Here is an 11,145-nt window from a genome sequence, read left to right as displayed (position 1 = left end):
TTATTTAATATATTATTATTTAATATATTATTACATATTTTCAAAAATTAAACCACCAAACGCAGTTTCAGTTTTTTTTAAAACTGAAATCAATCTCTAAATAAAACTACCAAACGCATTTTCAGAAATAATTCAAAAATGAAACTAAAAACGTTTTCATTTTCATTTTCATACAGAAAACAAAAACGTTTTGGAATCAATTCCAAACGCACCCTATGTTTTGTTATAATACATAGTATTAAAATAATTTTATTTCTATATATATTTATGATTGAGATGAAAAAAATTCAAATTCTAAATCATAATATTGAAAGTATGGGTGTGAATCTACTACTGGACTAAGCCTACAACTACTCAAGAATCGCATTTACGAGTTACATTTTGTCATGTCAAATTCTAAATTTAAATTATAGTAAATTTGTTCATTTAGAAAAAAAAAAAAAAAAAACTATAAATGGCAATAATTCAAAGCATTGAAGAAATCATTGACGAAATCATTTCAAATTCACGAAAATCCACCAAACACATTGACGAACTTCCCAAGCATATGAAGAAATATTTTGCATTGCAGAGAAACCGCCAAGAAAGAAAAAACCTGCCTTGAAAATAAATGACAATAGTTCAAACCATTTTACATGTTATCAGTATCCCTTTGTACGTACGTGAGACAATGACATCTATATTTATACATTCTTACATTCTTTTCACTTCCACGTTTACGTTAATTTTTGTGTCACATCTATTTTATGATTCTAAGGTCAAAATCATTTGTTTATGATACTTTGTTGACTAAATTAAAAAAGAAAAAAAAAACGTAACTAGTTTGTCAAAAATATTAATATGACTATTAAGTTGTTAATTAATTATGATATTTGAAGTTTATTGAATACTTTATCTTTTAAAAATGTTAGTTAAGTACCGATTCTTAAAATATTAGTTGATTAGAGACAATAAAGAACGAAAAAAATGAAAAACAAATATGTACAATGTAATGAATTTTATTAGTTTTTTTTTCTTAATATTTCACCTAGATAGAAGTGGTCGACATAAAATATTTTTATACTTTATACACATATAGCAATTCTAAATTTAAATGCGTTCAAGTTATTTATTGTATTGTACATTTAAAAAAAAAATCAACACAAACCTTAAGAAACCTATTAACTTAACGAACTTTAATGGTCAAATATCATAGATAATTAGTAATTTAATGATCATATCAATATTTTTGTTCAAAAAACTGATAAAATAAAGATGGAGGGAGAAATGTTGGAGACATATCATAGTTTCGAGAGCAAAACAAGTACATTTTAAAGTTCATGGAGCATATTGACACAAATGACAAAGTTTAGGGAGTGTTTATAAGCATTTATGTTAAAGCATGTTGATACAAGTGATAAAATTTAAGAGGCACAACATGCACATTTTAAAGTTCAGGAGGCATGTTAACACAAATGACAAAGTTCAGAGAGAGTTTATAAAATTTGTGCTAAAAAAAAAACCACTCCTTACCTGACAGGTGAGACATTAATAGGAATTTTCTTGGCCTTTTCATCCACTTCCGCGGTACAAAATGGAATAAATTCGAGTTAGATTGGAGGTATGTGAGGTATATCAATGCCCTGAATCTAAAAGGCTAATGATGCATGTTGTTTGCCTTGATCAACAACCACAGCTTTCTAATCTCAAGACTTTGATGCTTGTCTCTTTCACCATGTTAAAAGGAGAAAAACGAATTGATCAACAACCATAGATTTTTTTTTTTTTTTTTTTTTTTGAAGAATAATAATTGGACTTTAATCTTAAGAGTTAAGACTTTGATGCTTGCCTCTTTCACAATTTCAAAGGAGAAACACGAACTTAAGTAATAATAATCACAATAAGCGTAATGATAACACTAGTAGTGACGATTTTTTTTTTTTAATTATTTTACATTAGTAATCGGTCCATCTTATAATCGATTCAGGAAGTGTTTAGACGGATCGACCAAAAAAAAAAAAAAAAAAAAAAGAGCTAAATAGTTTGTAGAAAATAAGGGAATAAGATTAAATGGGACTTTTAAAACAAGATGGCAAAGGTAGAGAAAAAGGCATTCCCTCCCTAAACAGAACAGAAGCGTGCACTAATGGTGGTGGCCCATCAACTTCAACACAACTTTCTCTAGTACATTACTTCAGCACAACCAAAGGTATTGTTTATTGCAAGTAATCACTTCTTTAATATATGCAACCACTCTTAAAAAACATCACAATCTTTGAAAAAGCTAGCGTGAGATTCCTTTCCTGAAACTGGCCACTTGGATATGATATGCTTGATTATAGTTAAGGATGTCTTTATGGCGATAAATGGTCCAAGTAGGATCCCAAACCATGTGTTGTTTTACTGGTCCATGTTTCATCTTTCTACCTCGACACTGGTAGTGGGATTCCCCAGACCCACTAACATCACAGATTCTAACTTCATAAAGTACGTTCTTATCTCCGTAATACCTAATTTCTTTTCTTTAGTATGACAGTTCTTTACTTTTTGATCTTTAAATTTATATTAAAAAATATTTGTTTTACGCTAAAAATAATTTCAATCAGATTCAACGGTCATGATTGTCATAAGTAGGATATTATTTTATTTTTTCATTTTTTTTTCAAGAAAGTCTCAGACATAATGGGTGCGTTTAAAACTCGTTCCAAAATAATTTTATTTTTTATATGAAAATGAAAATAAAAACGTTTTCAATTTCAGACATAAATCGTTTTTAAAAATGCGTTTGATAATTTTATCAAAAAATTATTTTCAGTATAAAAAAAACATTAATGTCTCTCTCTCTACTCGAGAGAGGAGAAAACGGAAACAAAAAATGAAAAATGACCAAAAGTCATTTTTCATTTTTCTTTCATTTTATACTAAACTAAAAAATCGTTTTCATTTCCGTTTATCTTTAATTGTGCCAAACGCTATTTCTCTTTCATTTTCATTTTTTTCCCTCAAAAAATGTGAAAAACAAAAACAACTCCAAACACAGCCAATATTACCTTGTTTTTGTTTATCAACTCAAGTTATAGATTTCCTTTCAACAAAAGGTGAAAAACAAGGAGGTAACAAACCAAGTCAAGTAGTAACCATCTTGGTAAGAAGCTTGTATTTATTCTGGGGACAAATTGTAATGCTCTCTCTGAATACATAAATATTAGACTAAAATTGTGGCCAAGACCAATCTTAAGTCTTCATAACGAACTAATTATATTTAAGGCAGCCATTATGCCAAGTCAAAATTTCAGGTATTGTTTCTACCCTCTGATCTAGACAAATAACATGGTGTGTGTGTACCATATTTCCACCCCAAAGTCTCTACCGAAGCCACCCAAGACCAAACCCCCCCAAAAAAAAAAAAAAAAAAAAAAGAAAAAAAAAAAGAAGATTTATTTGTACGAAAAGAATTGTAAAAGAACACTAAGAACCTGCCTGGAAACTTGAAGATGAACAAAAATCAGACATAATGCCCAATCTTTTGGGTCGGCAAATTAGATACTCCTTACCATAAGCCAATGAACTTCCACCAAACTCCTCCAACTCCAAGCCAAATAATGATATTGACAATGGATATTAGAAATCCATAGCCCCACCATTTAGCTAGGGGAACATAGTTAGCGCCATAGAAAACAGGGGCTGATCCAATTCCATAGTGGGTAAGACCGCCCATGAGGTTGGAGAGGAATGCCAGCACCATTGCAGCAAAGTATGACGGAGTCCCGAGAGCGCTAGCCACGGACAAGAATGCCGTGAACATTGCGCCAATGTGAGCAGCTCCGCTTGCAAAGAAGTAGTGAGAGTAGAAATACAGAAGAACTAGGAGACCAAAAGAATACTGCCATGAAAGACCCAATCCGCCAACAAACTGTAAAAATGAGTAGAATGGCTGGTTAGTTTATCAATTGAGTTCACAGAACGGTAGATTTTCTGTAACAATGAGAGAAATTATAAACTTTAACTGCTTATCAAATTTACTGAACGTGGTAAGTGGACCTGTCCACTTCGCATTCACGTCTTTCATTAGAACTTGCCACCACTGTGACAGCGAACATAACAGGACAAATAACATGTGTATAAATGGGGAAAACCTCATCGGTGCTTGTACTTCAAAGTACAAAAACTGCCTTTCATTTTGTTAGATTATGGACTATTAATAGGCCCAACAACTTGGAAAATTTGATGCATAATGCAATCAAGACCAAAGGGACTGGCCCAGGATCATAAGGGCAAAGAGAAATCAGAAAAAGTAGAATCAGATGTCCGACAAATTGCATATCACAATACTCCTCGTATTACTAGCAATTAACAAATAGGTAAAGCACTAATTACTAGGTCAGAGGGGCAGATATATAATAAGATTATGAGAAAAGAGAATATGCTTTTGATACGTAAGCTATTCCTAACATAGCCAAGTTATGTAACAAAATTCAGAATTGATGATATGATATAATGGTAAACGAACAGGGGAAAGAAGACAAACCTTAACAACAGTTTGACTAAACCAGGAGATGAGACCATATTTATTGAGATAGCCAGCCATTGCAATAAGCGCCGCAAACCAAGTGAGAGTATCCCACGCAACTCCTTCAGCTAAGCACTCCTTCCATGTCACAACTCCAGTCACAAGAAGGATAGATAATCCAAGAATTGCAGCAGTAACCGCGTCTACGTTCAGTATACCTCCAAAAATCCAAAGCCCCACCTGAATGTAACAACAAAAGGGAGACTATTATTGTACAGAACATAGAGACGTTTGACAACCAATGTTATTCTGTTACACGTATTCAAACAAACAATGTGTATGCATCGTCAATACAAGTGTCTACACTAGTAAGTGGTATTGAGGTAACACATATTACTGCCTCACAATAAGACCATTTTGACACAACCAATTGAGTCACGATAACTTTGACAAGCTGCAACAATAACTATCGTCCAGAAATGACGAAATTTTTGGACCACTACTCTGTCGAGTGGCAGAATTTGTATACACGTACATGAGAAAACTTGGTTAGGAAACATACAAACTAACCAGTGGAAATTAGTACATCCCCTTCCGATATTAAGATTAAGTGAGACATATTTCTACCATAAATTTGATCTACTAGATACGGATTAATTAACATTTAGTAACAAAGATGCTTCAGAAACATGATTAGGGGTGTTCATCCAATTCAATCCAACCTATTTTAGTCATACAACAACCAATTCAATTAAAGATCGGTTTTTAAAAATTCCATGCAATTAAATCCAAAACAAGAATTAACATCCATAGATTAAAAAAAAAAAGCATATAAACTCCAAATTATAAACTTGAAAGTTGAAAAAAAAAATCCAATCCAACAAACAACTTAATGAAAACATAATCTAAAAATTCACACGTGCACGGCTGCTACTCTCTTTGAATCTAGGAAACACACGTCACACGCTACAGTCCAAATTTGAAAGAGAAAAAAAAAGTTAAAGAAATGTTAGGGGAAAAAATAGAATTTAAATGTTCGACCAATAATATAATTATAAATATTTATTTATTTATATAATAGATAAGGATTGGATCGGTTTAGATTGGGTGGGTTAAAAGTAAAATTAACCTCCAATCTAGTCCAAGTCGGTTTTGAAGAATTCACATTCAATCCAATCTAATTGAGGTCAGTTATTCATTAAAAATAGATTAGACTGGATTAGACCGGTCGGTTTGATCATTGGATGATATGAACACCCTTAAACTTGATATTATCAACGCCACCCATTTTTTTTTTTTTAAGGAGATATGCTACACAAAGTTTGACGGTCCAATATGCATTTAGTTAAAACTTCTCTTATCCTTAATTCATTTGATTACCAAACTCATTAAAACGTTATCTACTAACCAAAGAAGAGAGCTCTTAGAAATTCTCACAATTTTTTTTTCCTTAACGCGAAAACATAAACTGACAAAAAAGGAAAAACAGAAACTAAGAACCAAAGACAATTAATTAAAAAAAAAAAAAAAAAGAGGCGTTTACCGTGAGGAGCAAAGTCCCAGCCATTATAATCTCGTTGGTAGTCATTGGCCCCATCTTCTCCAACTGCTCCCTCGCGAGCTTCGGCGCATCGGGGCTGCTCTTCACTGTCGGCGGGTAAATCACATACAAAAGCATTGGGACCACGAGCAACGACACCAATCCTGGAACAATGGCGGCCTTGGCCCAATCGGTCCACCCAATCGTCTGCTTAATCGTGTTGAGCGTCAAAGTTGCGCTCAGAGGATTCGCCGCCATGGCCGTCAAGAACATCGACGACGAAATCACCGAAGTCTGGAAGCAAGTGAGCATCAACCAAGACCCCAACTTGTGCTCCGTCCCGTCGCCGACATTGCTACCACACGCGACGCATAGAGACTTCACCAACGGCAAGAAGATCCCTCCGGCTCTGGCGGAGACCGACGGAATCGCCGGCGCCAAGAGAGCCTCGCTGAACACCAAACTGTAACCTAACCCGAGCGACGAGCTACCGAACAGGGAAACGAATTGGTAAGCGATTCTGTTGCCAAGACCGGTCTTTATGAACCCCCTGGCGAAGAAGAACGCGAGCGCGATGAGCCACGGGATAGGATCGCCGAAGGCCGAGAACGCCGCGGAGAAAGTTAGGGTTTTGGTGAGAACCGAAGCGCCCAATCCCATCAACGCCACGGCGCCGAGCGGCAGCGGCTGGGTAATGATCCCGACGATCGTGGCGAGGAAAATCGCCAGCAGCTGCCACGCGTTCCTCGAAACCCCGGACGGCATCGGAACGAACCAGAGAATAATCCCCGTCGCAATCGAAGCCAGAAGAGGCTTAATCGCCGCCCCCTGCCACGGCTTCTGCCCCGCCGGAGCCGCCGGCGCCCCCGCGGCAGCGGCGGTGGACGATGCCTTGACTGTGAATCCGCGAGCGGACTTGGCGAATCTGGAGAATCCGTCGTCGGAGGAGACAAGCGGTCGGATTATTCCGAAGCCGGCGGTTCTCAGGGGAAGAGCCGGCCGAGAGGAGCATCGATTGTCGTGCCTGAGAATGGCGGATTTCGGTATCGAAGCCCGGGATCTGAGAGAAGTTAGGGCAGGAGAGGAAGGCGTGGTGGAGAGGGCGAGGGACGCCATGGAAGGAAGGCTTGGGATCTGGTGCGGAACTCAGCCTCTCAGAGCGGCAACAGAGGAGTAATAAAATTCAGAGCAAAATATATATTATATTGAGAATAAGACGAAATAAATGTGGAGAATGGTGAGGAGAAGCTTGCGTAAACCGTTCGATTAGGATCGTACGGCGGAGGTTGAGATAGGAATATACGATCTTCGTTTTCAATCACATATGATGTTTTTCTTTTTTTTTTTTCGTCTTGCCCTTCTCTTGTCAATCATAGGGAATGCCGTCGTCTCGTGTGGTTTGAAATCTCCGCCCCAAACACTGCCACGGTGGACTTTTGCGTGGGGTTGTTCAACTGAAGCTCCGCTAACATGCGTCTGTCTCTGGCGGGGCCCACAAAGACACGTGTTGAATCATTAGTGGCTGGATGAATAGCTTTTTCTTCACGGACGTTTAGACTCTCCACGTGGCTCTTTCTATTGGGTAGAAATGTCAGGGGCTTGCTTTTGTCCAGACTTGTGATTTTGGTGAACAGTTGAGGAGTAAAAGGGCATGTGGGAAAACTGAAAAAGACGGGCCCTTTTAATTCGTTAATTAGAATTTTTAATTTGAGTTGAGATATGACGTTATATGAGAGCTTTTTACTGTAATAAAAAAGTTAGATGTGACTGTTTTTGAGAGCTTTTTACTGTAGTAAAACTCAAATTCTAAACTCAAATCAGTGAAATGAACGGAACTTCCACTCAATAAAATCAGTGTTTAATTTAAATTGTTTTAATTTAAGATTTAAATTATAATATAATATTTTAAATTAAAATCACTTATAATTTTAAAACTACTTCTTTCTTTTTTTAAATAATTTAAATTTCAGATTTTGATTCTAATTTTAAAATCATAATTTAAATTTAAAATTATAAATTTTAATTTTAATTTTAAAATTAAAACTAAAATTACTTTAATTTTAACCTTCATAAATCATACCATGAAACGGAGCCTATAACCACCGTTTTAAAGTGGCAAGTTGGAAAGGACAAATGTCTGCCGTACACAAGACAAGAGAACAGACTCACCACTCATTTGCTATTCTTTGCCTCATTAGTTCCACGACAACATAATCCAAGCACTGTGTCAGGTCCATGCCTCTCTGCACGTGCACTTATGTGGCTCCTATTCATTCTTACTCAACAAGGTCACTATCGTCATTTCACTTCTTTCTGACTTCTGGCCTTGATTAGATTCAGATCCGCCTTGCTTCCTGGTCTCATAGTTCAGTCTGATTCAGAGGATGTTTGTTTCATATATTCGTTCATAATTTTTTATAATATTTTTTTCATAAAAAAATATACATAAAATAAGAATAATTTTGAATATATGAACCAAACGTCTCCTAATAGTCCAAACTCTTCAACCGTCTTTTTTTCTTTTTCTCCCTTTTCTTCTTCCCTCTTTATTTATTTTATTTTTTTAAGTTTCTCTTATAAAATAATTATACGAGTAGTTTTATGATAATTTGACTGGTCAAAATCATACTATATAAAAGAAATATGCAAAACATAATGTGCGTGTTTGAAACTGTTTTTGAAAACGAATTTTACGTATTTTGAGAAGTAAAAAATAAAAATATAAATGATATGACGTTTATTTAGCAAATATTTTAAAAATGAAAACAATGAGAATGATTTTTGTGAATAAATTATAAAACAGTGGAAAGTTGTTTTTACTTTTCTGTTTTCATTTTTTAGTACTTATTAACAATATTATAATATATTAATTAATAAATACAATTTTCACTTTTTTATTATACTCAAAATAATATCTTAAAAACTAACTAAACGCAATTTCAGAATCAGTTTTAGAATGATTCTCAAAATAATCTTATTTTTACTTTTTATTGAAAATAAAATCATTTTTAAATTAATTCTAAACGCACCCATCATTTTGTTTAATTTTTAATATAAATTTAACTGTTGAAAAAAACTATTGATAGGTCATTTCTTAATATCCTACTAAAGAAGCTCTTTTGTTTTTTTTTTTTCATTTGTTTTTTCAATTTCTGTGTGTTTATGTTTATGTTCGTTAAGGGGGGAAACCTTTTGAGAATGCCAAGGGGCATAGCTTTTTTATTTTCAAACAAAAAAAAATACAGAAAGAAAGAGAGGCAGAGCTTTTTTTTTTGATATTGCCAAGGGGCATACTTTGTTTTACTTCTGCCAAGAGTCGGAATTGATTTGTGATTAGAGAAGAAACTTGAATTTGTTCACGTGTGAGAGGAGGTAACTTTTTTTTTTTGGACTAATTTGTGAGTAAAATGTTTTCTGGTCCCGAGTAGATTTTTGTTGGTACTTTTTTTTTTTTTGAAGGCGGTAGTATTGTTTTTAGCCAAACTACAAAAGAAAATAGTATATATATATATATATATATATGTGTGTGTGTGTGTGTGTATTTGATGCTGCATCACACCAAATGAGTCATTTTTGTTTTCAAATGAGATAATGTTGTTTCTATGTAAATAGTAACATATCTCGTGACTTTATGACCTTGTAGTTTGAAAATTTGATAAACACCAAAATCAAAAGAAGTCTCACACCTCACATCCATTTCCATAGTTTATTATAGATAGTTCTACAGTGAGATGTTGTGTGTTTGGAATTATTTTTGTTTTTTATTTTTTATATTTTTTTAGAGAAAAAAAATGAAAATGATTTTAAAACAGCGTTTGACACAATTAAAAATAAAAAACGAAATGAAAATGATTTTTTAGTTTACTGTAAAACATGAGAGAAATTCATTTTTTGTTTTCGTTTTCTCCTCTCGAGAGCAGAGAGAGAAAGAGAGAGATATTAATGGATTTTCTTATACTAAAAATAATCTCTTGATAAAACTATCAAACGCATTTTTAAAAATGATTTATATATGAGATTGCAAATGTTTTTATTTCCATTTTCATACAAAAAATAAAATTATTTTAGAATAAGTTTCAAACGCACACATTGTTTCGACTTAACTACAGAACATTTTTTTAGTATACTATTTATAAGGTGTATCTTATATCATACCGTTAAGTTTAATCAAATAATATAAAACTTACTCTACCTTTAATAACATGCCTCATCATAGAATTTTCTCAATTCGGTCTATAATAAATTAATAGTACTATTAGATTAAATTACGCGGGCAGTATGTTATCAATTATTTTTTATTAAATATTAAAATATGTCTTCAGCCTACAAAAGTCGCTTTGGCCGAGTGGTTAAGGCGTGTGCCTGCTAAGTACATGGGGTTTCCCCGCGAGAGTTCGAATCTCTCAGGCGACGAATGTTTTTAATTTTTTTTCCTTCCATTTCCTTCGGCCGAAAATTGTTTTTTTTTTCCTTTGAGGTGATCCGAAAATTGAAATTACCAGTCCTATTCCACCATAAAAGGCGCAATTACAATGGCACCATTGCCCGTACGGCTAGATTTTCTTTTGGTCTCGTTCACTTTATTGATTCGAATTTAGAATTTAATTTTTTTACAGTAAAAAATTCTCACAAACAATCACATTAAATTTTTTTACTACAGTAAAACTTTTTTACATAAAGTCACATTTAAATTTAAATTTTAAACTCAAATTAGCGAAATAAACAGACCAGCTTATGTTGTCATTCAGATTTGGGTTGGGTCACAGGGACATAGACTCAGATTCGTGAAAATCCACTTTACGCTGACCCAACTCATTGGGTCAAATTGTAAAATCCAACCCCCACATTATGGGCTTTGTGGATCACGACATGTGTTGGCAGAGTGGAAAAAAGTTTTGTCGGTCATGCAAATTTGATTTACAGGAAAAATCTGATATAACAAATCGTTGAATTTGTGCCATAACTTCTTTATGATTCTGATTACGTACATTTTATTGATCTTTGACTAGTCGATTTCTGCAACACAAATCAAAAGTTCTAATATTCACTGTATGAATCGGAAAGACAAAAACATAGGGCGCGTTTGGAACTCATTTTAAAATAATTTTATTTTTTG

At 34.0% G+C, this 11,145-nt stretch overlaps 2 protein-coding genes and 1 non-coding gene across 3 annotated transcripts in view; 1 reads left to right on the top strand and 2 right to left on the bottom strand.

The window, feature by feature from the left end:
- Nucleotides 1-1,558, bottom strand: part of LOC21398394 (protein DETOXIFICATION 42) — a 7,859-nt gene extending 6,301 nt beyond the window's left edge. Inside the window, exon 1 of the mRNA XM_024169471.1 lies at nucleotides 1,513-1,558. The gene's annotated coding sequence lies outside the window, so the exon portion shown is untranslated. The remainder of the gene's footprint in view (nucleotides 1-1,512) is intronic.
- A 1,829-nt stretch (nucleotides 1,559-3,387) lies between these two features.
- On the bottom strand, nucleotides 3,388-7,359 carry LOC21398393 (dicarboxylate transporter 1, chloroplastic). Its single transcript, XM_010104039.2, has 3 exons — nucleotides 6,033-7,359; nucleotides 4,508-4,729; nucleotides 3,388-3,892 (listed from the first exon to the last, which is right to left on the bottom strand). Exons 1-3 carry the CDS (start codon nucleotides 7,143-7,145, stop codon nucleotides 3,530-3,532), a joined length of 1,698 nt encoding a protein of 565 aa, XP_010102341.1. The 5' UTR covers nucleotides 7,146-7,359; the 3' UTR covers nucleotides 3,388-3,529.
- Nucleotides 7,360-10,360: 3,001 nt separating this feature from the next.
- Nucleotides 10,361-10,442, top strand: TRNAS-GCU. Its single transcript has one exon. It is a non-coding gene; the product is annotated as a tRNA-Ser (tRNA).
- Nucleotides 10,443-11,145: the final 703 nt, after the last annotated feature.

Source organism: Morus notabilis, unplaced genomic scaffold (genome assembly GCF_000414095.1).
Source record: "Morus notabilis unplaced genomic scaffold, ASM41409v2 Scaffold1005, whole genome shotgun sequence".
Taxonomy (NCBI): domain Eukaryota; kingdom Viridiplantae; phylum Streptophyta; class Magnoliopsida; order Rosales; family Moraceae; genus Morus; species Morus notabilis.
This window is presented reverse-complemented; position numbering and strand designations above follow the sequence as displayed.

Coding starts and splice junctions, on each gene's coding strand:
- LOC21398393 (XM_010104039.2), bottom strand. CDS start 7,145: ATGGCGTCCCTCGCCCTCTCCACCACGCCTTCCTCTCCTGCCCTAACT. Junction 4,730..6,032: donor CTGGGACTTTGCTCCTCACG/GTAAACGCCTCT, acceptor TGTTACATTCAG/GTGGGGCTTTGGATTTTTGG. Junction 3,893..4,507: donor TTAGTCAAACTGTTGTTAAG/GTTTGTCTTCTT, acceptor TCATTTTTACAG/TTTGTTGGCGGATTGGGTCT.